Here is a 27,907-nt window from a genome sequence, read left to right on the forward strand (position 1 = left end):
GAAGATAGTCAGTCCTACAAAGTCCAGATGGATACAAGTAGCTGGCGACGCAGTTCAGGCATTTCATTCTGTCAATCCAGGACTAGAGGCATTCAGTTGTAAGGACACGAGGGAGAGACCCAAGTAGAGACATCGACCATTTATAGCGCAATTGAGAGCTACCTGTGGGGAATGGCTACCGAGGCACCTGCTTTACTATTTTGCCTAAAGGCGAGCTTTATTCTACTTCTGGGAAGTTTGGTGACCGAGGCTGTCCAAGAGCAAGGGAGTCTGTACATGTGGATCGATGCCAACCAGGCGAGGATACTAATTGGTAAATGGCGAACGCAATTAAATTAATTGCATTATGAGAAGATCGGTATCTTGGAGTAATATTTAATGCAAAGCTGTTTTATGATGACGTATATTAATAACTTTTAAATGATCAATTTAACTAGCGTATTTGCCATTGAAGTTTTTAAACGTTTCTACAGGTTTTGAAGAAGACATTTTAATTGTGTCCGAGGCGAAAATGGCCCCTTTTACGCACGACTTCAAAAAAGCCCAGCAGCGGATGCCCGCAATTCCTGTCAATATACACCACGTGAACTTCACCTGGCAAGCAACAGGGCAGGTAAACTACTGTATACTTTTAGCCTACTACTGAAATCAGTACATCTAGAACTATCACCTCGTTTTTATGCGAGGTGATGGGTCACTGGCGTTCCATAGTGGCATTGCGCGCGTTTCTCAAGCCTCTAACACAGATTAAAAATAGTTCAAGGTAAAATATAGCATGTATTGAGGTGCAATAGAGTATTTTGTCACATTTAACCACAGTGACGCAACGCATATGTAGGCTATATACCACAGTTGTGTCAAATATTTTGAGTCTATACAACTATTAGGTCAGAAAACTATTTGTAACCCAACAACAAACTTGCAAGGTGTGGTAGCCTATGTTAACATTGTTGTACCTTTTGTAGGACTTAACATTTCATTAGGAGAGTATGTTCTTCGGGCCTGTTGTATCGTTTGGCTGTAGGTTCCGAAATGAAGCTTAATCCTTTATAATATTGTAATTCTCATCTCTTGCGGTATTTGGCATCTTGGTGTGGTAGACCTGCGTCTTGGGGATCAAAGCGAAAAGCTGCCGAGATCCCGCCCCTGCGAGCATGTGCCAAACATCTGGCCCATCTGCGCATCGAAAACATTGGTCAAATTCTCAGACGCGTGCCAGAAGCCTCGCTTTATTGGAAGGGGAAAGTTCCGTTTGGGATCATTTTGGGTATTATTATTGGTACTTGATTATTTTAATAGTTGTGGAATTAGACGTGGCAAATGGTTAGCTGCAGCCTATCCTGCGCGCTGGTCTTTTTCAAATCACCAAGATTACTAAAAAGATTACTAAAAGTGATTAACCATGCAAACATTTTATGGCATTCACACCTGGAACTTTTGGGGTGCATGACATTTCAGCATGTCACTGCAGCATGGAGAGACCAATGGCTCACATTTCTTATCACATCCCTCACTCCTCCAAATGTTTTGCTTGTCATTCATTGGACCACTGTATAAATGCATAATGCTGCTTTAAGTGAATCTCACATCAAAGAGCCTTCACATTGTTTCATACTTTGGTAGGTTTTTTATATAAACTTTTGGGATAGTCCCATGATGAATATTGTGGGATTGTGGGTGAACATTTTAGAATTCTGAAGTTGCATGTCAACTAGGTGTATGAGAGAGAGAGAGAGAGAGAGAGAGAGAGAGAGAGAGAGAGAGAGAGAGAGAGAGAGAGAGAGAGAGAGAGAGACCCTTGCTTTCCAGGGCCCTGCTGCCCCTCTCACTTCAAAGCCAGCCGCCAAGGCTTAAGAACAAAGGGCTCCAGGCATAAAAGGCTGGCCGCGCCAGTTATCTGTGTTGGTTATTAGCATTCAGCTGCAGGATTAGCATGGCTCAGTCTCCACACGGCCTGTGTACTTTTTTCTTCATCAAACACTGTGCTGCTTTTTACACTGTGAAATTGGGAGAGAGAGGAAAAATCACCGCGTCTCCTCGGTGCCCTTTCATCTCCCTTTGTGTGTTTTGTAGTGCCATCTCGGTTATTTGACAAGTGTGTAATTTTCAAAGACTTGAGGACATAATTTAGAGAGGAAAGACTTTTGGCATGGCAATAGATTAGCTTTTCCACAATCACACAGATCTATTCTAGAGGTGGAATGGCTTTGACTCAAAACTATACAAGAGTGGAGACGGATGCATTTTACTGAGGGATAGTTTCAGTTTTGTTCACTTGAATCTCACACATGCAGGCTCATGCCAGAAACACCCTCTACCTTTTCTGATCGACTGTTGAACTTTAAAAATGTATGGGACATTGGACAACCTGTGCTGGATGCATTCACTTAGGTGTTATTTGATATTAATCCATGCTTTTGCACTAACACACCACTATATGTCCAGGGATTTGGAAATAAAAATAGGAATAGGAAGATGTGAATATGCTTTTTCTTCAACATACCATCAACATCTGTCCCTCTCAGCATTATCTTTTAAAGTATTTTAAAACGATCGCTTAATGAACAAAGACTCCATATTATGTTTATTTACAGGCGGAATACTTTTATGAGTTCCAGACTCTTCGTTCCCTTGATAAAGACATCATGGATGATCCAACAGTCAACATGCCTTTACTGGGCTCCGTGCCACATAAGGCCTCAGGTTTGCATATAGTGAACACATGTGCATACACTCATGGACCTTTGATGGAAGCACCTGTTACGTTGAGGCTCCTTACAAAATAAAAATAATACGGTTCTGTTTTATTCAACAGATTTCTAAAGCTTGCCTTCACATCTTAAAAATGTACTTACCATATCATATAGGCTGCTTTGTAGTGCTTGGCAAACAAAGCTCTGAATGAAGTGGTTCATCTGATGCCATTATCTTGGTTTCCTTCAATGATATTAACTTATTGTGATAAATTAGTTATTCCGGAAAGAAGATTTAGTAACTTACCATGGTATACTAAATTAAAGCAAGTGTGGTACACCTCTAAATATCAGAGCCCTCTGACTGTTTTGAGTGGAGAATAAAGCTACAAGACTCCATGGTTGCTTTACCACATAGGCCTACTCAAAGTGAACTTACCTTGGTTTGCAACTGATCATCTTAATATGTTCATCAGTGGTCCAGGTGGGCTTCCCATGCAGAGGCGATCAGGACGGCGTAGCTGCGTTTGAGGTGACCATTCTGGTGATGGATGGTGGTGGCAATGTCATCCTAAGAACACCACACAACGCCATCTTCTTCAAGACCTGTCAGAGAGGTGAGGTCAGAAAAGAATCCGTGTGTCTCTGTGTCTTTTGCATGGTTGTTTGTTTCCTTCAGTGGATGCCTTTCAAAACAAGATGAAGTGGTAAGGAGTGCGCCCCAACTATTCCCAAACACACATGACACAGAAGCCAGGTGCTACATTGTAGAATTCTTGTTTACACACACACACACACACACACACACACACACACACACACACACACACACACACACACACACACACACACACACACACACACACACACACACACACACACACACACACACACACACACACACACACACACACACACACACACACACACACACACACACACACACACAGACACACACACACAGACAGAAACAGAAAATGCAAAAACATCTCCTCGTACAGGGTGTTGTCTGTCTATGTCTCATTCTTATCGTGAGGACTTGTTCGCTCGTTAGGGTTTTTAAGTATAGGATGCCAAAATTAGGAGCTAATTCTCCTTGGCAGTCCACAATGATGAAAGCACTGGGGTTTCAATGGGAATAACTACAAGGGAAAACCTTGGGACTGCGTTTGATGACAGACGATTTCTGTGGTCGGTGGTTGGCAAACACAGTGACATGCTTAGTGCAGTAGCATACCATCTGCTGCTTCTGATCTCGGGGATCAGCCGTATTTTAGTGGTCTGACAATCCGCATTTGAGGAAGAACATGAACAAAGTACAACAGTCCCAAGGCGGTGCATATAAGAAACTGCTTTTTTTTTCAGAGTGACTGATGTTTTGGAGATCACTAAGGCTAATTAATGATGCAAATATTTTACACCCTCTTTGTGCTGCTCTAAAATTGTATATTGTTTTCACCATAGCATTAGTAAATGATTAGCCTATATTGACACAAACAGGCTCTTTGAATGGGTATCAACTCTTACCATGGCTCTCGCCAGATACTTGTCTTTCCGCTCAGATATGTGACGTTGTCAAAGTTTACACGTAGAAGAGAAGGGGGGAAAAGTTGTTTCAAGTACCTCATGTGTCAAACAAGTGGTTTCTCCAATCATTTGCAAAAAAATGTTGATGAAGCCATGACTTCGGAGAGCTATGTGTATGGCTATAGCTCCAGATGAATGCTGTCCTCTAATTTTATCAAGCCTTTCTTTTTAAAGCATGTCTAGTTTGGCATAATGAAAAGGCCAGGGACCCTGATTTTTCTGCATAGTTTCAAAATTCCTTCAAAGTGGTTTGGTTTTTGACCTTCAGGTGTGCCATGCCATAACCGATTTGTTAGATATTAGCTTTTGTTAGCAAACAAGTGTAAATAAGTTTGGAGTTTGCGTGCGCGCGTGTTTGTGTGTGTGTGTGTGTGTGTGTGTGTGTGCGTGCGTGCGTGCGTGCGTGCGTGCGCGCGTGTGTGTGTGTGAGAGAGAGAGAGTCAATGTTTTTTCTATATATTGAGTGAGTAGAGGAGTGAGTGACTGAATAATGTGGCATGTTTGGCACTCCCGCTTCTTTGGAGAGGCCATTACTAGTTAATGATGTCATGTGAACTTTGCCAGCTGCGTCTTCAGAGGTGAGAGAACCCTACTCTGTGCACACACACACACACACACACACACACACACACACACACACACACACACACACACACCACACACACCGTTCTCCGCACCCTTCAAGCCCACCACCCCCGAACATCCTCACTGTTCTCCAGGCCAAATGATCCATCTGGTCTGTGTGTGTGTGTGTGTGTGTGTGTGTGTGTGTGTGTGTGTGTGTGTGTGTGTGTGTGTGTGTGTGTGTGTGTGTGTGTGTGTGTGTGTGTGCGCGCCTGCGTGCGTGCGTGCGCGCGTGGCGAGTTGACGGAAAGGAAGCAACATCTTTCAGGGGCGACAGCTGAGGATCGCCTTAGAAAAACTTTGGGGGAACAGCGGTCACACTGAATTCCTCCCAAGTCTCCTTATTGTAATTGCAGGCAAGAGCCTGGCAAAGCTAACATTGTCATTAGCAATACTATGGTTTTCACGTCAGACTGTTTGACAGAGTACTCACAGGGCTGGATGACTGTGATTAGAGATGAGTGATGTGCACATAGGCAAGAATTTGAGGTTAAACAAATATTTTTTTTACGGGGTGAACGAAAACAAATAATTCTTTGGTGGAACTGGAACCTGAACCATCCAGACAGGATATGTTTTGTAAAGTGGATGAGAGACAAAGCCAGTGTTTTATAAAAGACTAGACGCCGGCTTGTATTTCCGAGACGGGAGGAACGGCTGCCAAATTTCCTTGGGGCAACCTGGTCAACAGTCGTGGATCCCTGAGCCTGAGACGCTCGATGCTTTTGTTTGGTAGAATGAGAGGAATTTTTGGACAAGGCCAAGTCTAACACGTGCACTTGTTCCTCTGAATTCAGACTGTTGTGACTGGTATGGTTTGACTTTGGACATAATAGGAGCTCAATAGCCCACAAAATTTTGTCAGACATAAAACAATGAATGTGACCAGCTGTACCAACCTATTCCTTACTAGGAACACCTTCAGTACATAATAGCCAAGACTATATAGGATGTAATTGAAAAGACTTCTGTTTAAGGCAACAATGGACGATTCCCTCTGCATTGCAACGGAGTAAATATTGACAGTGCGTCTCTACCCCTCTCTGTAGCCAAGTGTCCTGGGGGATGCCGTAACAGAGGCTTCTGCAATGAAAGACACGTCTGCGAGTGCCAGGATGGGTTCTATGGGCCCCACTGTGAGAAAGGTATGGCTTTAAGCATCATGACGTTGAATGGGGCAATGACATGGGGCAAGTCTAGCCATGTTAAAAATGCCATGGAAACACATTAACAAAAAAAAATCACACAGGAACAAGACCACTTTTCTTTTTACTCTTTGAATGTGATATTCTTTACATGTTTAAATAGGCATAGGTTTGTGGGTTAAAGGGCTGTATAAAGGTTACAGCTGTAGTAGGTTTGTCTTGCCTCCCAGCCAGCCTCACATATGCCGGCACTGTAAATTAGTAAGCCACAGCCTGATACATTCAACCCATAGAGAAAAAAATGAGGCATATGCATATCGAAAAGTCGAGAAAAAAATATCCAGCAGGTTGTGTGGCACAAACATATGCCTCTAATCTATTTACAGCGTTGTAGGGTGGTTTTAGAGAGCTTTCCAGAAGAACCAAGAATGCTTTTAATTTCCTTTATGTGCCCCCTTTAATGTACACTGCCAGGGCAGTCAGACTAAACTCCTGGGATTCTAGCCCAACTTTCATGTGTAAAAGCTTCTCCTAATGTGCCCATCCCTCACAATTGAGAAACATGACTAGGGATATTCAGTTAAAGGCAAATCGGAGGAAACAATGATTTATGCATAACTACTTTCACTGCTTTCACGTCACTTTCGGCTTTCAACTGGGATGCACTTTTACTGTTGGATTTCTGTTTCTGGAGGAAACCTGTGTGTGCTTTCTGAATTCACTAGTTCAACAAGTTGATCAATTTCAACATGCAGTTGTAATGGTCACACTACCCTGGACTTGTCAGTACGTGAGTTTTTTTTTTTCTTCTTCAGCCTTTTCCGAGATCTTGGTCATTGTAATGGGGGCAGCGCTTTGTTTACATTTCAACCCAAAAACATCCGAACATCAGCAGACAACTAGCAAACAGCGGTACCTTTTGGGAAAATATTTGGAGTAGACCTATCTTAATTTTTTTTTTAAATGAAATGAATTTAAAACAAACGCTGCCCCCATTAGAATAGCTCATATGTCGGAAATGGCACAGCCGAAAAATGTGGCATCACAGGGTACTGACAAGTCAAGGGTAGCGTTAGCAATATAGCAGCGTATTGAAATTGACTGAACTGGTCCTTTTAGTATGTGTTGGTGGGGGATCATGATCTTACGATCACATATTTGATTAGAACTGCAGCAATTTTTTTTTAATTCTTACTATGTCACAATGCTCTGCAAGATTTTTAACATTAAGTTCTATGGGACCTGTAGATATCTTACGATCACATATTTGATTAGAACTGCAGCAATTTTTTTAATTCTTACTATGTCACAATGCTCTGCAAGATTTTTAACATTAAGTTCTATGGGACCTGTAGAATGTTTGAGTAAAAAGGAGTTACCAGAGACGGTCTAACTAAACGAATTATGAACTAAAAGAATCTTTGGAGTTACTGCCCAAAGGGTTTGAGTAAAGTAAACGAGTCAATACAAATGACACATAATGAGCTTGGTGAGTTTTCGATCTCTTGGTACGTGGCAGTGCAGTCAGGCAGTGGTTTGTATGGGGTGTCATGAAAAGAGCAGCGTTGTGATGGACGTACACCTGGTTTCCACATGCTAGCTGTCATGCGCTGCTAATGACCCTCTCCTCCGCCTGCCTTCCCATCAGCCCTCTGCTCTCCACGATGCCTCAACGGAGGCCTGTGCATGAGCCCGGGTGTCTGCATATGCCCACCCGGCTACTACGGCCCCAGCTGCGACAAAGGTAAAACGTCAACAACACGGTGTAAATATTATCGTATATCGTCTGGTTTGTTCAGTCTATTGCAAAAACTTCAGCAATATCATGGGGTGTACTGTATATCTGTCTGTCTGTAGCCAACTGCACCACCACCTGTATGAATGGGGGGACCTGCTTCCACCCAGGAAAGTGCATTTGCCCAGCAGGCTACGAGGGAGCCCGCTGTGAAATCAGTGAGTGTATCCACACACACACACACACACACACACACACACACACACACACACACACACACACACACACACACACACACACACACACACACACACACACACACACACACACACACACTGTTTCATTCAAAAGCCTGTTACACTTTGTGTCTGTGTGTGTGTATGCCTGATAAGGAGGAGACGCGTGTGTGTGTGTGTGTGTGTGTGTGTGTGTGTGTGTGTGTGTGTGTGTGTGTGTGTGTGTGTGTGTGTGTGTGTGTGTGTGTGTGTGTGTGTGTGTGTGTGTGTGTGTGTGTGTGTGTTTAGGTGGAGGTGGGGGTGCATTGTGTACAGATGACATCACCACTCATATAACACCCTGCGCCCAATTTACCAAAGTGTGTTCTCACACCCATGCCAACAGCTCGAGCCACACTGTGTTTTAGTCAATGATGTGATGTGGCAAAGCCAATAGAGCTTTGTGTTTACTTTGTTTTCCTCCTTCCTTAGTAGGTTAAGTCAACCGCAACCACTGGCCCTGTGGTGGTGATGTATGAACTGTAGTAAGCCATGTACAAGTGAAAGTAAACACATGATACACTAGCACATGATATTACATAGCAGTTACACCATTTCCTCTATTGTACCTAATGAGGTAGATACACTGTCTTGTTACTGAATAACACTAAAAACCTTAACTAGGACCGATCACAAACCTGGTCAAACCAGTGGAGAAGCAGCTGATTGTAAGACACGGTCTACTGGTTCACTGTTTTGAAGGAAACTGTTTCTTTTTTTACCTTTACTTTTGATACCTCTAATGCCATATGAGGACATAACTATGACCAATGTGTGCACCTTTGTAAAGTTAACAGGATGTGGGTCTTGAGTGATAGCAAGACATTCCATTGAGAGATTATGTGAGCACTGAATTTTGACCCACTCACCAGAGTTCTGCGTGGCATGCTTTGGTCACAGTGCCCCCCAAAAACGTACACCTTAATTGCATCCTGCTGTGTTCAAGGATGTTTTCACTTATTCCAAGTTCAAAAGAAAGTATGCCGTATCCCATGCCTACTATTTGTTTCATCTCGTCTGGTGCTAAGGGACTGCTGCCTGCAGAAACACAACAAAATGGAAAAGAAAAAGTTAAAAAATATATATTTACAGGAACGCTACGCCTGTTAATACTCCCAGCTCATCTATCATATCATGTTAAACTCCTGTCTTAATCTGCCTTTGAGGTAAGCTTCAGCACAGTTATGGGCTCTCAGATGTGCGTGTTTAGAGGTATTCCCCTATTGTCTCTCTTTCCACGGATATGGGTTTCAGTCATATGCTGAGGAACAAAGAGGCCATGGAAATTTCAGATGGTCTTGATCATGAATTCAAGCGGTAACAGAATCCTGCCGCGCTGGGGAAAAGATCAGTCTGATCATGGCAGCATTGTTTTTCAAGTGCATCATGTTTCCCCTTTTCACACATCTGCTGTCATTTCTCTCTGCCTCTTGTTACTCGAGTGATCTCTCCTGTTCTCCCTTGGAGAATATAGAGCATTGTTTATTGGCTACTGTGATTCATTGAAGATACTTCACCTGTCATTAGTAACTCATTACTAGTAACTTTACATTCACTACATTACATTGATTTATTACATTAGAATTGAGTTCCTCTCTGTGGTTCACACACAATGCAAGATAAAATTGCCCATGAGAACGTCTAAATACCTTGGAATGACCACCTGTCTGGATGTCTCTGCTTGACAACTTTGTGTTTTTTCTGTCACCTGTGTTCAGGTAAATGTCCTCAGCCATGCAGGAATGGAGGCAAGTGCATGGGGAAGAACAAGTGCAAATGCAGCAAAGGGTTCCATGGTGACCTTTGCTCCAAGGGTAAGACATGGATGGGCATGGCTTTTATTTTACATAATGCATACAGCAACATGCATTATAGCAACATATAGCATACAGTAACATGCATCATAGCAGCATATAGCATACAGCAACATGCATATACGTAAATTAGTAACATTACATTTAGTAACATTACATTTAGTTATGTTACATTTATTCTGTGAAGATTCTCGCTCATCCAGGTCATGCTATCCAAAGACTTTAGCTGTCAGCAAATTAAACTTATGATGAACTCCAACTGCTTAAAACTAACCTACATTACATCACATGAAATATATAACTATACACATGTGCGCACACAAATACATGCCACCAAAATCTGATACAAGCTGTGAGTGACCCATTCACACATTCAAGCCTACACAAAATTGCATTTGGTGCCACGGTGTCATGAAAGAAAGGCACAGCACAAACATACTGTCTGTGTTGTTCTCATAGTAATGCTCAGGACTCTGTAGGACTTACACATGTATGACGAGTATGTCTTGGCTGTGTAAGACTAAACAATGTGTCTCTGTTTGTCCTCTGTGTGTGTGTGTGTGCGCGCGTGTGTGTGTGTGTGTGTGTGTGTGTGTGTGTGTGTGTGTGTGTGTGTGTGTGTGTGTGTGTGTGTGTGTGCGTGTGCGTGTGTGTGTGTGTGTGCAGCTGTCTGCGAGCCCAGCTGTGGAGCACATGGGACGTGCGTGGAGCCCAACAGGTGCCAGTGTAAGGAAGGATGGCATGGACGTCACTGCAACAAGAGTGAGCAGGAAACCCGATCGCACCACAAAGAGTTCCTCCAAAAACCTCCAGACCTCATTTTTTTCTTCTTCTTCTTCTTTCTGAATCGCCAGCCATTCATTAGCATGTGTAAACGGATGTGCACACGTAATCCGCTGTAAATGGAGTATCCAACCATGGCCTCCATTCAAGACCTAAATGGCACCGGCTTAAGTGGATGTGGATAGCGCCGGATGTTTTTAAAATACCACAGCGAGAAACATCATGCACGAACATCTCACAAATGTGTTGTAGCGGAGAGGGAAAAAATCCCTGGCCGTAAATGAGAGAGAAAAAAAAACAAGCCTAGATAAACAAGATGTTTTTTTTGTCAGGCAGCAGTGGACTGGGATGTCCATGGTTGTTTTAGGGGACCTAATTACAGATTGGCCTCCAATCCTCTCATCTGACCGCTCTTCCTCTCTTCCTTCCGCAGGGTATCGAGGTGGTGCCTCCAACAGTCACCGAGCAGCCAGCCCCAAGATGAGGACGCACGCGGTGTCAACCAAAGAAGCCAAGGACACCACTGATGCTAGCCAGCCCGCTGAGACCAATTACGTAGTATGAGCAGTTCAAGCACTCAATGCCACTGAGATTCCACATCTCTCTCTCTCTCTCTCTCTCTCTCTCTCTCTCTCTCTCTCTCTCTCTCTCTCTCTCTCTCTCTCTCTCTCATTCACACTCACGCAAACACACGCACACACACACACGCGCACGCACGCACGCACACGCACACACACACACACACACGCACACACACACACACACACACACACACACACACACACACACACACACACACACACACACACACACACACACACACGTGCACACACACACACACACACAGGGGCATGCATGCACAGAGTCCCTGAAACAGCCTCGCCCACTGTACGGATTCCCCATTTCCATGGTGATGCCAGTGGGGCTGGCAGCGTGGGATGTTGGAGCGCTGCCTCTAACCACCATAAAGCATGCGGAGGAGCCCAGCCTTTCATCTCGCCCTTTTAGCTTCCCCCTTCATTTACGGCAGACGGACCCATCTGAAAAGCGTTAGTACACACATACACACAGGCACGCACGTGCTGCTTTGAGACTGGTATAGGGAGTTTCCTTTGGGCTTCCAAACACAGCTTGGAGCGGGTGGGAAACTAAGTAGGACTGTTGCTTACTGTTGCCAGTCACTCTGCTGTGGCTTCATCTCTTTGTGATGTTTTCCGATGCCCTTGAGTCCAATTTTTTTTCTACAGAGTTCAGAAGTCAACAAGTATCCTTTCACATTTCAAAAGCATTCCTTTTTTTCCCCTTCGCTTCACTTTGTGAAGTGATCTTAACAATTACGTTTGATACATTACACTCAAAGGCCCATGTCTTCATAAGCTTATCGCCATCCTTTTGAAGGGTGTCATAGAGGAATATGGAAAATGTTGTGAAGAAGGATTACAATTTCACATAGAACAAAAACACATAAGCCCTGCAAAAAATCTATTCGATAAAATGACTTCACTCTGATCTGAAGCTGGTTCAGATACCATTAAAATACTACATAGAAATGCCATTGAACACATTCACTACAGAAAATGGGAATTCTGTTACCTGTTCATCCAGGCAATTCTGCTTATACCAAACTACTTTGCCTGCCAGTAGTTATTGCATCCTGCTGACTAAAAGCTGATTTGACTTGTAATCGTTCTAGAAACCTCATCTCACACAGAATACCAGTCACTTACACTGGCTATCTTGATTACATTTTCATTCTCAGTTTCAGCATGGTAGCTCGCTAGGTCTGTTATTTTGTCAAGTCTAAGAGTATTTATCGTTTCATATCATTTTTTTATGTGAAACTGAAATGTATCTTGGTAGTTTCGCATTAGAGAACAGAGGAAAAGTACTTGGTTGATATTATAGTTCAAATGTCTAGTACACGAATCTTAACATTTGTTTTACCTTTTTCATCTGACTGTAATTAATGTATAACTGAAAATAATAAATCATTGTAAATGCCAATGTGGCCTGTGTCGGTCCTTTATACCACTCTGTAATCTCTGTAGTTTGCTATTCATGTGTCTATGATGAATTTCCATTGATTCTGTACAATTGCAACTATCTATAGATGATCACCATGTTCAACATGCACACATACGTGTACAGTAAAGACAAATGCCATACATCAAACATATCTACACTACAGTGCCTCATATGTCTATATTTGTGTGGCCTTAATCATAGATTTGTCCTGATAATGTAGCCTGGCAAGACAGACTATAACATGAAATGTACAATCTGGGCTTGCACCATAGTCAAAGCTGTGAAACAAAGTTGGCCTTCAAACGGCCTTGTCACCATAAGCCCATCCCAAGACTCGTACATAAAAAGTAGATGGATCATTGTAATCAGAGGACAGACCCAGACTAAATTCATGGCCCAATGGCTAATGGCTCATGCCCCAACTATGATTTTCCCCTATAGGCTAGTGCAAGCCTTGACCAACCTCCCCAGACAAAAAAAACCCTATTCTGCTGGTAGGGTTGGTGTAGTAGTAGCAGTAGTAGTAGGCTAGTAGTAGTAGTAGTAGTAGTAGTGTACTAAGGATGAAGATTTTGTCACTCTCATTTGGAACAACAAAGACGCATGCACAGAGCTGCATGTCACATGTGAGATGTACCAGTGTTCTGCCCTTCCAATGGCAAAGTGCAGTAACTACATTATTTAAATTGAGTTTATATTTAAATAGTGTTCTTTATACCTCATTTTGGGACAAAGCCTTAAAGATCGCCTCTCAACGTAATTTAATTAATATTGCCGTGTTCCCAATTGTTATTGAATGTGTTACGCGTTGGTCCTGTTTTAAAAAACGTTCTGGTTGCTTTGTTTCAAGGCGTTTTTGCAAGCTGGCAAGGTGGCTTGTGGAGAAACGAGAGAGTGTTCCGTGTTTCTCGTGGAAATGCGTCTCTGATTGGCTCACTCCTCCTGCTCTCAAAGAAACGCGTCTCTGATTGGCTCAGTCCTCCAGCCTTGGGAGAGAATGTAATGGGAAACAGAGTCGCCACTTCCCCGGATGGTACTGCACTATAGGGGCGCCAACGGAGGCGTGTAGGCTCCATTCAGGGCTGTGCTCTTTCGACAGCGACCCCTAGGCGAGCTGTAGGCACGGAGCAACCGGAGTGAGCAGGCTTTATGTATGAGGCTTTGTGCTGTGTGTGTACCTGAGAGTAGCAACCAGCTGATAGCTAAGCTAAGATATGTTTCGGACCACCAGACGTTGCTTGTTTTGAAAACAAGCAGAAAAAAATTACTCGACATGTTTTTAGATAAATGGGTCGATATAAACCTTTGTGGGCAACGCCTTCTTTCGACGTGACGAAACACAGAAAGGCTTTCGTGATTCGCTCGTTTCTCTGCATTATTGATGTAAATTGGGAAACACCGGGAAACACAGCCAGGAGAGTTGACGCACCGCTATGAGAGCCTTGCAAGTGAGTTTAACTTGGGGTGACCGTCCGATCTTCGAAAGGAGTGAGTAAAACTGAGTTTTATCGGAAGTTGGCCTTTAATGGTCCAAATGTGTCCCATTCTATGTCACATTTGCAGTAGCTACAATATCCACCCTAATACCAAGGCTGTGAATGCATTTTTCCCCGTTTCAAAGTTGCCCTAGCTTCTGTACTTTGTCTTTGTATTGCAGTATTGAGTTAATCAATTTCATGTGGATGGAATAAAATCATGATATGAGGTAGATCAGGATGAGGTGAAAAACTTGCCTACATTTCTGCACCCAAGGTCAGAGTTTTCATTTGTTTTATTTATCATTATCTATGTGTGGAGTTACAACTTGTTATAGTCATTATCAGTTAGGCCTACTCTGTTCTAGGGCAAATTAGAGGATTCATACACTTATATCTATACTGTGGTATTGATGTATGTGTTCCCACTACAAAGCAAGTTCTGCTGTGATGTTTTTCCAGCATTTAGTGTAATGTAATCTGCCTGTTTCGTTAGGCTATTGTTTTCATGCGTAAGAGAAACAGTTTGCCTTTTTCAAATCACTGCCAGATACTTGCATAGGCCTATATGCAGGATTTAGATGAATAACATGTTTTTTGTCTTCATTGAATGTTGTTTTGTCATTTTTTCCAGTTAGAGGGCGTTGGGCCATGGAGACAATAAAAAAGGGCTGGTCAGGTTTTACAACGGCACTGCTTCTGACTACACTAGACGTGAGTGTGGTGGGTCTAGCCTCCGCCTGGCTTTATGTGTCTATTATATGCACGCCGAGATGGCTCACCTACAACAGTGGTTCTCAAAGTGGGATCCGGTGAATCCTCGGGGTCCGTGTCCATTGAAAATGCTACACTGCCGTGAGAGAACTACAGTAGCTCCACATTTAACAAAAAATAGTCTAATCCTATATAGGTCCCACTTTTGTATTAAAGGACTATTTCAAGCAATTGGTAACTTCAAGTTCAACTCCACTAGGTTCCTCCGGCCCGAAAAGGAGAGGAACCCTGACCGACAAGCCTGAATAGGTGCCAGTGTCCTATCAATATGGGCTACCAATTGAGATGAGCTAAACCCACTCCTTGGCCAGTGGTTAGGCTTAGGTTTGTTATTAGGGCTATATACTTGTTAACAGGCTACTGACAGTTCACGTCAATGAGGCAGCCCATATCGACTGAACACTGGTACTGTTTTCTCACAAGAGCTCATATTTGATCTTGATACATTTATGAATCAGCAATAAAATATTAAAAATTAAGACGTGCTTGAAAATGTTATTAAATTTCAGCAGTACCTGGTTTATCTTTCAGTGGTGTAACATATAAAAGTTAGCTCAAGTTTGAAAACTGCAACCCAGAAAGCCAGATAGCTTATCTATTATACACGATCCATATACACCAAACCATGGACTGTGTTTGATCGTGTATCAAGGTTAGATGACCTATCAAATTGCTGTATGTGGTACTTGCAACCAAAGGCCAACTTATCTCAGTGACTTAAGGAAAGATCAGATTTTATTTCCTTTTTTGTAAAAAAAAAGGAAAAAAAAAGGAGGGTCTTTTTTAACATTAGTCACTGAGTTGGAATTTTCTTGCACAAACAGTGGCTCCATGAGGTGGTTAAGTTTACCCACCTGCTGTTCCTAATGAACGGGCCCTGTGATTCATAAATGCCGCATGAGTTTAAGCTCTGCCATCTTCCGGTTGTTTGCCGTCTGAAACAGTACCTAACAATTACTACACTGACTCACGGCCTGTGTAGAGTCAGAAGCAACGCAGAGCCCCTAAAGTTACTGTTTTCTCAAAAAATGCTTCAAGACCAAGGAACTGTCGTGTCTTCAAAAACACATGTTTGAATCTGAGGTTTATTTACCCCACAGTATTACTCATTAATTTCAATAATGAAGCACATTTAAAAAAAATCTGAATCATGCTTACAAATGACAATGGTTCTCAATTGGTCTCCTGGCTTAGGTTTGTTGACATTCAACTTGACACCTTAAAAAAAGCATTTAGACCGTTTCATGTGTGTAGTCTGTTTCGGGTGGAAAGAGGAGAGGGGAAAGAAAGAGAGCTTTAATTGTTCTGTTTCTGCCTGAACAGACAAGTCTGTGATCTCTCACGTTATAGTAATTAACCTCAGTCTGACACCAGAGCTCTGCAATCAGCCATGCTTATGCACACACACACACACACACACACACACACACACACACACACACACACACACACACACACACACACACACACACACACACACACACACACACACACACACACACACACACACACACACACACAGTGCAGAGACGACAGGTGCAAATAAACAGACCCCAAGCGATTATTTGTACTGTTCAGCAGCATGTAAAGCTGCAGCCGGTCAGCCCGCCATAGCTGCTCTGCTCCAGGGGGTCAGACAGTAGACAGACAGACAGAGAGAGAGAGAGAGAGAGAGAGAGAGAGAGAGAGAGAGAGAGAGAGAGAGAGAGAGAGAGAGAGAGAGAGAGGGAGAGAGAGGGAGAGAGAGAGAGCATGGTGTGGAGGTGGTGGGTGGGTGCAGCACCCTGTCCCATCGGGTCACTCTTCATGGGGGAAATCAAACAATAACAAAAACACAGGCAGGAATTTGAAATATGCACTGACAAATGGAAGAGTGGTGACAGGCAGCAAAAATGCTGTGGAGGTGGAGTTTATACTTTTCACCTCTTTTTTTGTGTTTGTTGGACTAGGTACTTTGCAGAATTAGGATCACATGCCTACCTAACTTCGGAATATCCCAACTCCTAAGATCTGGGGACCTCTCTGCCTGCCTGCCTGTCTCCACTTTTAGAAGACAAGAGAAGACAAGAGAAGACAGAATTATACAGAATTACACAGGGTAAAGTGGATTTCAAGTTGCTCCAAAGTGCACACAAATATGTTTAATAAACATAATATAATAAAACTACTACACACATAGACTACATTTTCACCCCTTTACTCATTCTGTCCGGAGCATTGTGCAAGCTGGCATTTTGTTATTCCACCCTTTTGCAGGGATGGAAGGCAGGGGTAATCCACCATTGTGACAACGCATTTTCTGCCCTCCTAATCAAAAGCCGGGAGGTGGTGCAAGAGGTTTGGTTCTTTTTTTGTGGAGGGCCACTTTCAGCCTTTTGTAGTGTGTGTGTGTGTGTGTGTGTGTGTGTGTGTGTGTGTGTGTGTGTGTGTGTGTGTGTGTGTGTGTGTGTGTGTGTGTGTGTGTGTGTGTGTGTGTGTGTGTCTGTGTGTAAGAAGGGCCAGCTACTAGAGCAACCAATTAAGCCCCCTTCATGTGGGGAGAATGGCTATACCAACAAAGAGCCTGATGGGCTGAGCATGGCTTGCTGAGCATCCATCCCATTCTTGGCCCAGTGAAGGAGCAGAGCAGGCCAGAAGGCAGAGCAGAGCCAGGGCAGTAAAGCTGATCTTCAAAGGCCACGCCGCAGAATGGCCCATCTTACCCATAGAGACATAGGAAGATGTTTATCCATTAGATGTACATATGATTTTACTGTCTCTGTAGTGTCCTTGGGAATCTGGAAAGGCGATTGTATCTTTTTTATTTAGCCAGTTATTAATATTATTATTATTATTGACAGACCTAATAATAATAATTATTATTATGAGTAGGCTATTATTACCCCAGCCTCTGCTGTTCTATACAATAATCCTGTGAAAATCCAGCACAATGGATGCTTACGCATGATGTTGACTAAGTAATGCAAAGACTAATTGATACGGGGACAGTCCATTTTAGAGACTATTCGCTGGAAACACCAAAAAAAAAAAAAAATCAACAAATAGCTCAGGGAAGACAGATTTAAAGTTGATTCAAGGAATTAACAGATCAATGACATTCCTGAAATTTAAAACTCTTGTGTTTATTGTGTCATATACCCAGTCCTTTTTCCTTTCACCGTGCCTTGAAAATCCTTAGCCTTTAACTGAAGTAAGGTGGAAAAAGGTGTGCAATTACCTCCAAATAGGAGACACACAACAGGGTTCCAACTAAGTCTCAATCTTTTGCTTTCCCTGAGACACATCACAAAAGGCTGTAGGTCCTTTTAACTTTTCTATAAATTAGTATATGCGTTTATCTTTTTTAGAAGTCGTATTGGGGAAAGACATCACGATTGCCCCAAAGTAAAAAGCAACAAGCAAGCAAGGTTTTTTTCCCATGGTGTTTTTGGGTGATGCCTCTTCTGAGAGAGGACAAAAACCTCAAGACTTCAAAGCTTTGCTGTCACCACCCAAGAATGTCTCCTTGTCTCCCTGAAGAATACAGACAGACCACCCAGGAATCCTAAGTGGATTTCTTTATCATCTTGTGTTTTTTAAAGAGGGCCTGATGGTAGAATCCTGAAAGGGTTTTGTAGAGAGCTGAAGGTCTGATTCAGCTTTGATAATCACTGTGCAGATATAAACACACACAAAAAAACAATTCAACTCTTTTAATTTAGTTAGTCAGTAAGATAAGTTCCCAAATCAACCATTTTGTTAAATAGGAACCCACAGGTTTAAAAAACTGTCTTCATATAGTGGCATGTTCTGCACAGACTGTGATGTGTTAACCTGCTCATGCGCTCCATCAACAGGACAACTTTTGACACTGCAGTTGTAATATTCAAGACCTTGGTCAGAGAACTTTCAACCAATGAGAAGGGTCAGTGACTGAAGTTGTCCAAGTGATAGGCCTACAGCAGCTAGTTGGGAAAGTGAAAAAGTGATGGGTTTCGATGAGGCTACGTAAAACAGGCCCTAACTTGGCTACTTTCTTGTAAATAATTCTTTTTTTGCTTTTTAATTTTTTATATTACAGTGAAGTCAGAGGGGCAACAAATGAGGAGAGAGATGGGGAAGGGTTGGCAAATGACCCGGACCAAAATCAAACCTGGGTCACCACCTCCTAGTCAACCATTGGTTCGGGTATGGGAGTCACAGCACGCTACCGCTGAGCTAAAGGACCAGTCCGATAGCTCAGCGCTACCAACACTGTTTGAGGCTTTGGGAGGGATGTTTACTAACATTCCACACCACACTCTGCTAGTTGGCCTCCGTTACACTCACCCCCCCTAAACCTCACTCCCATCCGGGTCACTGCACCAGTGTGACCGACGTGTTCCCACCCAGTCCATACCCCTCTGGTCTCAAACTCGCCACCTCCTTGTCAACAATGCATGTTCGGGTATGGGAGTCACAGATACTGTATGAGGCTTTGGGAGGGAGGTTTACTATACATTCTACGCTACACTCTGAGTTGGCCTCCATTACAAGAGCACCGCCATTTAAACTAACAGCTAGCACAGGTTCTACATAGCAGATGCATCATTGTAACAGCTGTCCGACTAAAGCCGGGCATACACTGTGCTATATTTTCAGTCGCGAGTATTCAGCTCCTGCTCACATGAGGGCATCGTAGGGTTTAAAAGTTAACTTCTCACAACTCACTTCCTCACACTATACGAGCTGAGGGTTGGATGTGAGCAGAATGCTCATGGGACCATGCGATTATAGATCGCAACCTGGTCATGATGTGAATTTGCTTATCATTATCCTTGTACACTACATGATGCTATACTCACGATTTAGGCCTACCTCTGATTGAGCAAACAATTGGTCCGATTTTCAAAAAAGTCGTATGAGGTCAGCAAGCTGTAGGCCGAGTTGAGGACAAATCCATGGACTTACAGGTCGAAATCTTCTACTCTGGTGGAAAAACTAGGCCTAAACACTAAGAACTTGGCAACACTTCCTCTTATATAATACCATAGTTCCTAACAGAAAATGCGTATTTATGAGGTTGATGCCTGGAATTTAGAGTAAAAGATGTTTGGGCATAAGCCCTACTCCCATTCAGGTTTCCCAATCTTTACTTGCCCGCCGAGGTCGCCATCTAGGTGGGACTGCAAGTTTTTGGCGGTAGGTAGGAGTGACCCTTCTCACATAATAGGGCCTACACTCAGGGCCGGAGAAGCGCACAGGCTAGATATGGCTAGGGGCCCCAATCTCCCAAGGGCCCCCAGATTGGCCAAAAGGGGAAAATGGCAGGACTGTGACAAGATGCAATATGGGGGGGGGGGAATCATCTGGCATGTTGAGTACAGTTGGCAGACATGTTATCCTTTATACATGGGTTCTGAGTGTTTATCAACACGATGTTATGAGGAGGGGTTAGACACTGGCCAACCACGTAGCTAAATTGTTTGACCGACAGCAGTTTCCAACAATCAGAGGTTGAGTTGTTCGCAGTTAGTTTCGCGCAGTCAGGTTATAAACAAAATTTAGAACCCATGTATTCCTAGCTCGTAACTGTCTATGAAAATTTGTGGCAAAATTTTCCTTCCATGGGGGCCCAGCAACCTTTAGCCTAGGGGCCCCAGGCCATCTTAATCCTGCCCTGCCTACACGATCTCGAGATTGTGGGCGCGCATTCCAAGCCTATTTCCTGGTTCAGAGTATGATTTGAGCAAAAATGGAGACAGAGGGACCAAAGCCAATAAGATCCCTTCATTCTGACATTCCGAAATTTGTTATATTTGTTAACAGGACTAACAAACTTGCGAGGGCATGGTGGCTTGATTTTTCAGGAAACCCAGTCTCTTATGGCGATATTCCACCAAATGGAGAACTTCACATGAATACTTTTATAAGTACGTGGACTGGTCGATGCGGTAATAGAGCCAAGTCTATCTAGCTACAGTCCTACAACTTTGCCAGTTGATGATTTCTTGCTATTTCAACTTTCAGCACATCCGTGGATTTTTAGGACCACGGAGAATGGCGCAGCACTCGCAGCCAATCAACAAGACGTGTGTTACCCAACTTTAGAAGTAGACATCGTGAATATTACAACACCAGGTAAGTGAGTTGTCGACTTGAAAATAGTGATAAACTGCCCTGTAGACCGGAGAGACTCTTGGAATCTCAGTCTAGAGGGTGCCTGCAAAACTTGTTTGTGGCTTTGACGCATGAACAGTTTTTCCTTTCTTTTCAGTGTACTCGTTATACGCATGCTGTTTGATGGCGATAAGGCGTTTGGTGACAAGTCAGCAAGATCTCAACATACTAGACATTCCTCAAACTTTGAAGCAAGATCTCTTATCCCCACCCAATTTAAGAGAGGAGCTTAAATTATTGAATTCCAGTGCGCCCTGAACTGTCAAGATCACGCTGCTGCTGGTGTCACTTTATTGCCCACCTGCCTTTATAGGGCTCTTTATTCTTCTCTTGACCTGGTGGAAACTTGAATTTTGTTGTCCCATACTTGCCTCACCATAGTACCATTAGATTTCCAATAAAAACTGACAGTTTGTGTTTGTTGTTCTTTCTGGGTACCAAGAAAGGCCTATGCTTGTATATCAGCATTTAGGCTACTGAAGCTCTGTTTGTGTACACCAGCTTTGTAAACACACTAACTTCTTAAACTAAACACCTTGAAAAGTAACACTATGTAGTGCATTGTGGCAATGATCTGTTCATTCTTAGAATGTCATCAGAGGGATACATCCTTCAGCTGTAGGCCTACATGAATCCCACTGACTGATATGCAATTGTCTGTTTTCACGTTCATTAATAAAATGCATGTTATGAGAAACTGGATTATTCAACTCATTGAAGGAATCAAGAAACAAAAAGAAACCAATTTTTTACGTCTTCATTAAACACTTCACCACCAGAGTGTACAATGTTACAGGAAGTTATTTACATGAACATACACAAAAGTTTGGGGTTAAGCACTTAATACATTTTCTTTTTGTTCTAGCTTTATAAATTTAAGTTCAAATATTTACTTATAATGCATCAAAAATATATAATCATGTCCTTCCTGAATTTCAGATGATACATCAAATTAAATGTAGGTTAGCCTACTTAGTTTTCCCAAATCTACAGAAGAGAGACCATAACCAAAAAGCTGCAAAAAATAATATATATATATATATATTTCAATTTCACATTCAAACACACAGTAGTTGCTGGGACTTTAAATAATACTTTGATCATTCTTTTATGTTTTATTGAACATATAATACCTTTCAATCGGTCTGATCAGGGGTGTGACGTGCAAAACTGTTAAACAAAGCACAAAACCAAAGAAACCCACAATAAAAACTGGTAATATATTACTCTTAAAGAAATGGAATGAATCACAGTTCCCAAGGTACTGTGTAAATGTTGGCTAGGATGAGTAGGTGGCCCACTGTACAGCTGATGTTGAATGGGACTGGAAGGGATTCACTGGGCTACAGTGGTGTCGTCAGCAAGCAGACAATTTCTTGTTCCAGTGAACGTTTAGTACTATGATGCTTAGAGATATTCTTCTTTACCATTTTCATGGCTTTTTGTAACTTGACTTTACCAGACTAATGTATTTATAAATCATAAACCTCAATCCAGTGTCATTTAACAATTTGCCAACTCAAGACAGATGATCTACTCATCCAAGGCATGACTGGCCCATCATCAGTCCAGCGATGGGTAAAATAGATTCATGAGATACTATCCAGTGCCACATATTCCAAATGACCCGATTTCACCTGTCCAATTCAATCAGGCATTTGCCTGGTTCACCTTGTCGAGTTGGACAGGTAAAACCAGGTCATTTGGAAAATGTGGCACTGTATTGTTAACAGAGTTGTCAAAAGTAAAAGTAGAAGTAAGATCATGGTAAGTACAACACTAGCCCATGATATTACATAGCCGTTACACCATTTACCCCATTGTACCTAAAGAAGTAGATTGACTGTGTTGTTAGTGAAAAAAACCCACTAAAAACTTAACAAGAACCCACCACAAATGTGATCCAACCAGCAGAGTCAGCTGATCGTAAGATAGGTACACAGGCCTACTCGTTACTCAGATAAGTTACCTGTGTTGAACTGATTGATTGATTGATTTTATTTGACATCTTCAGTTCTTATATACAAAATAAAATACATGATAGAGTTCCATATAACTTACATACTTAAAATAAGGAATTAAGGAAGGAAACCGTTTCTTTTTTTACTTTTACTTTTAACACCTGTGGTTGTGAACTAATGGATCAAATTCTCCCATCTCGCGTCACTGGCAGTGAGTGGTAAGGCGAGGCACTCAATGCTTCTTCATGGAGTCGAGGATGCGCAGGATGTGGAGGAAGAGGTTGACGATGTCCAGGTAGAGGTTGATGGAGGCCAGTACGTGCTCCTCGGGGGACAGCTGGTGCATCAGGACGTGGGTGTCGTAGATGATGAAGCCACAGAAGAGGAGGGCGCCCGCGCAGGCGTACGCCAACTCCAACATGTCGCTATCGAAAAACAGCTGTAATATAGTAGGAATATAGTTGGCTGTAGTCAGTAGGGGCCACATGTGAACATACAACAAGACAAAAAAGAAGAGCCCCTTTAACGTAGCCTGGCTATTGCTAATTCAAAACTCTGCCAGAATTTGGTCTGGACTACTCGCGCTGTCAACCCATTTCTGAGGGAGATGCAAGGGGCTTGTCAGCTTGTGTTCAGGAAATGCTTCCATTCCATACTTAGATATGAACTCTAAATACAGTGGGCAGCCGTTTGGCTTGGCCCAGCCCTGGGCACCAAAGTCTTGGGCCGGTACTATGATATTTTACATAGATGTCACCATCACCGTCACCATCACCAAGTGATGGAAGCATTATGCCGACTAAACGTGGCAGCGATCTGACTTGAGCCATTCATCAAGAGGTCAACGTGGCATCTACATCTAGTGTTCATATCTATGCTTCCATACGATACTGGTTAAGCTACAATCGATTAAACCATCCACTCCTTCACTCATCTGCTGACTGAATAAGTGCATCATTGCCTTAAACATACCCCATCAAGCTGTTTGAAATGCTCAAAATGGACTAATCCCGTATATCGATGAGTCAATTTGAAATGTTCTAGATTGGCCACATTAAATGAGGAGTGAAACTTTTTGCAACGTCAGTTATGGGTGGGCCCCGGCTACCTCCAACAGTAAAGGGTTAATTAAATGAACCCTTCATTAAAGACAGAAACAATAGTCCATTTTTGCTCAAACCATCTCTGCATCATTAGAGAGACATTTGCAAGTAATGAATGTATTATGTCATTGGAGACTACAGTCTCATAATCTTTTCTTTTACAAGAGAGTTGGGAAATCATCAGTGGTCCCCTCAACTATCAGCAAAGTTATACTCCAATAACCACATCTTGCAAATAATTTGATTCTTACACAGATCATTTAATAACAAGTTGTTGTAATCAGAATCAGCTGAACTGGTGAAAGGTTAGAGCCAGTGCATAGCAAGGCTGTAGTCAAGACCACCTTTATAGAGTTCGATACACGCACAAGACCGGGATTAGACCAGACAGATTCCAAAGAAGTTTGAGTCCAAGACAAGACGAAAAAGGACGCTCAGAACCAATTTACACATCAAGATGAACTGTACTCTTTCATGTCCAGTTTCCCAAACTAAATAAGGAAGCAGAGTGCAAAAACTATATTTGGCAAGAACAATGTCTGTGACAGAGACAAGCCTGAGTTTAACTTCCAACTACTTACCCTCATAAAACCAGCGATGATCAGAATCCACAGACATGCAAACAATCTAAAAAAAGAGAAAAGTTACAACCATATTATTATTGTTATTACTAGGGTATTTCGGTAATAATTGCTCTTCTCCACCAATAAGTTATGATCAGATTGTAATCATACATAAGAAGAATGACATACAACACATAGAGAGAAAAACACATTTTCCAAATTTCAATTGACTTCAGTGTATTTAATTGTATATTGTATTTTTAATGTAAAAATAAATTGAAACTCCAGAGCTTGACTAGCTGTCCAAAGCTGTCACTGCAAGTAGTGATACCATACCCTGCGCCCATTTTGCTGAAATCTCTCTTGGACTGGAAGGTGTAGGCAGTCAGACAGAGGAAGACGGCAGATGTCAGAATAAAAGCTTGCAGGACTATAGAGTACTCGTAGAAGGTCACTAGAAACAGACAGGGATAAACAATTCAGACTTCAACAAGCACACCATGCAAAGATGGCATATTAAACTTGCCTCAAAACTGATGATGTTAACAGAGAATCAGTTTCATTAAAGCAAATAAAATATCTTACCAGCGGTTGCAACTGAAGCTGCCTCCAACACAGTCTGAAATAGTTTAAAAAGAGTGTAATGGAAAGAAAAGATGATTAAATCGAGATTTATGGAATTATTCAAATAATTATACCCCCCTCAAATGACCTATGTGTACCGCTGTTTGATATAGTATTCATACAAATAAAATCACATAGATGTTGGCGGATAAACTGCACATGACTTTGCATTCTCCAAACTAACACATCCTTGTCATCACTTACAAATCCAAAGAGTAAGTAGAGGTTGATGGGATGCTTGTGCCGGTAAATGAACAGGGCAAAGATGAGGACAAGAGAGGCGATAGCAGACACCAAGACGACAGCGGGGCTGAAACACAAAAGCCAGAAGTTATGTGATATTTCCAGCTATTGGTTTTCAAGTACTAGTGCTCTATTATGGTAGCTACACAATGTGCTACTCCATACCTTGCATGGACAAACGTTTTGATAGGTTCACAGAACATGAAGAGTGCAGACATGGCTGTGGTGAGGATGATCTGCAATGACAGGATGGTATAGACCTTGCGCAGAAAATCTAAAAGAAAAAAGAACAAGAACAAGTAAGAATTTTATTTTATTTTATTGTAAGATTTTAACACTGTTGTATTGTTGTACACAAGGATTTTTCACTTGTGGTCAACTTGCACCATCTCAACGGGAATGCCCCTGAGCTAATACTCTTGGCCTATAGGCCTATAATACTGTTATCACACTTAACCAAAAACCTTGGCAAAAATCAGCTCCAGTTAACCAACATGCTTTGTGCATAGGCTTCTATTTCACAAAGCCCTTGTTTTTGTTCAGCTGTGGACCTAGAAAGTTCAGAAAACGGGGCACGGCAGCAAATTCTAGCTGCCTTGTTATTTTTAGGGTCTCCAATTAATAGAATTACACAAAAACAAACTGCCTGCAAGTTAAAGTGAAAGACAGAAATTGTCATTCGGTGCTGCAGAGCCACTAGTCTACTAGGCCTATCTGACAACAGAAGACTGGTGAAGAGAGTAGTCTATCTGTAACGACGACGTCTGGCATCCAATGGTCAGTGGGATCACTCTCCTGGTGCAGACACATTTTTGGTTTGTTATTTTCAGTTAACCTAAATGGCAGTAAATAGAATCAATGGTTTACGTCGATCATGGTAGACCTATTCCTGGTCTAGAAAACATTTGAGCTACTGACGGCTGGATCAGCTGTTGTTGTCCCTGGCCTGCTTTCTTCATCACACATCTGGCTATTTCGCGTATCCCTGGCGTCTATTTTTTTCATTCGATACTCACCCATACGGATCTGGACGCTAGCCGTGGCGACATTAGTCCCATAATTGAAATCGTCCTCAATTGAGGACCTAGGATATTTCTCTGAATTCATTTCTGAAATTGACAAATTCCCTGCGTAGATTCGTGTTGCTCCTCTGTCTTCTGCTTCCGCTCTACACATACCACGTGACATATACACGTAGCCGATTCTGTGACGTATTGTCAAACGCCAAAAGTGAAAATACACGAATGGCTACTTGTGTCCTAATAAAATTGCTTCTGGTTAGTGATTGATTACCTAATGTCTAGTCACAACAAATGCATGCCTAAACAAACGCATGCCAAACATGATAATTGTAAACTATTTCGGTATTTGCCGGAGCTTGCAACTAGAACTTATGGCCGGTAGATGGCGTCCTTCCCTTGTCTAAAGCTCTGGAGTGCGTTTTAATATGTGACCTTGCCTCCTCCACTTGCCTCCTCCACTTGCTTCTCGTCATGATGACATCACTGACAACAGCATTATATTTCAATATCTTGCAAAAGCTCAATTGTAAAGTCTTTTTCTCATTTGCAATTGGGATGGTGAATGAAAAACAGTCCCTCAAAAGTTGTTGTGGCGAGGCTGACAGCTGGGAAACTTTATCGTTTTCTCCATGGAGGAGGGGCCAGGAGGCGGGACGAGGAGACAAGCACAAGTGGAGGAGGCAAGGTCACATATTGGGATGCACCCCTGGTCTAAAGCAGAGCCGTCTAAAGCAGAGCCACATAAAGGCTATGATCTAATGACTCAAAAAGGACTAGATTAAACTACTTAAGGTGCTAAACTCCAATTCACATCATGACATGAGCCAAAATTAAAATCTAGGATGAAATCACGGTTCGAACGACAAGACAAATTGGAAACATTTTCACAAGCACTCATTCCCATAAAATGGGCCAGGGCATATTCTAGGGTGAGTGTGAGATATTAGCCTACTGATGTGCTATGTACCCTACTATGTGATGTAGGCAAAGGTGTTAGCTCGACTTGGAAAGTGCATGGGGACATCAGTTGCTATTTTTGCATTATATTTGTACTTAAGTCTCAAAAGTGGTATGGACATGTCCCCATCATCCATAGGTCTTACTTGAAATTACACTGACCCATGGTCCCATGGATGTAGGCCTAGTATGTGTTGTATGAAATGAGACCAGATTGGTTCTTGAGTGGTCAATCACTCAAAGGTCCATCAAAAGGGTCACAAGGGCTAAATGACGATGGACACATTAAGACAACAGAATCTCAGAAGAGGACCCATGCACCTTTGATCAAAGAGGTATATAGCCTATCAAGCAACCTACAAAACA

At 42.4% G+C, this 27,907-nt stretch overlaps 3 protein-coding genes across 3 annotated transcripts; 2 read left to right on the plus strand and 1 right to left on the minus strand.

Annotated features, from left to right (window-relative positions):
* Positions 1-91: 91 nt before the first annotated feature.
* Positions 92-11,265, plus strand: wif1 (wnt inhibitory factor 1). The gene is made up of 10 exons (XM_063217839.1): positions 92-313; positions 474-613; positions 2,595-2,703; positions 3,170-3,310; positions 5,954-6,049; positions 7,698-7,793; positions 7,907-8,002; positions 9,778-9,873; positions 10,540-10,635; positions 11,090-11,265. Exons 1-10 carry the CDS (start codon positions 172-174, stop codon positions 11,218-11,220), a joined length of 1,143 nt encoding a protein of 380 aa, XP_063073909.1. The 5' UTR covers positions 92-171; the 3' UTR covers positions 11,221-11,265.
* Positions 11,266-20,561: 9,296 nt separating this feature from the next.
* vhll (von Hippel-Lindau tumor suppressor like) lies at positions 20,562-21,765 on the plus strand. The gene is made up of 3 exons (XM_063216739.1): positions 20,562-20,821; positions 20,919-21,029; positions 21,166-21,765. The coding sequence occupies exons 1-3, from the start codon at positions 20,644-20,646 to the stop codon at positions 21,324-21,326; spliced, it is 450 nt and encodes a 149-aa protein (XP_063072809.1). The 5' UTR covers positions 20,562-20,643; the 3' UTR covers positions 21,327-21,765.
* Positions 21,766-23,042: 1,277 nt separating this feature from the next.
* On the minus strand, positions 23,043-26,742 carry tmbim4 (transmembrane BAX inhibitor motif containing 4). Its single transcript, XM_063216738.1, has 7 exons — positions 26,579-26,742; positions 25,728-25,836; positions 25,524-25,629; positions 25,281-25,314; positions 25,032-25,149; positions 24,714-24,759; positions 23,043-23,468 (listed from the first exon to the last, which is right to left on the minus strand). The coding sequence occupies exons 1-7, from the start codon at positions 26,736-26,738 to the stop codon at positions 23,262-23,264; spliced, it is 780 nt and encodes a 259-aa protein (XP_063072808.1). The 5' UTR covers positions 26,739-26,742; the 3' UTR covers positions 23,043-23,261.
* Between the last annotated feature and the right edge of the window lie 1,165 nt (positions 26,743-27,907).

Source organism: Engraulis encrasicolus, chromosome 15 (genome assembly GCF_034702125.1).
Source record: "Engraulis encrasicolus isolate BLACKSEA-1 chromosome 15, IST_EnEncr_1.0, whole genome shotgun sequence".
Classification (NCBI taxonomy): domain Eukaryota; kingdom Metazoa; phylum Chordata; class Actinopteri; order Clupeiformes; family Engraulidae; genus Engraulis; species Engraulis encrasicolus.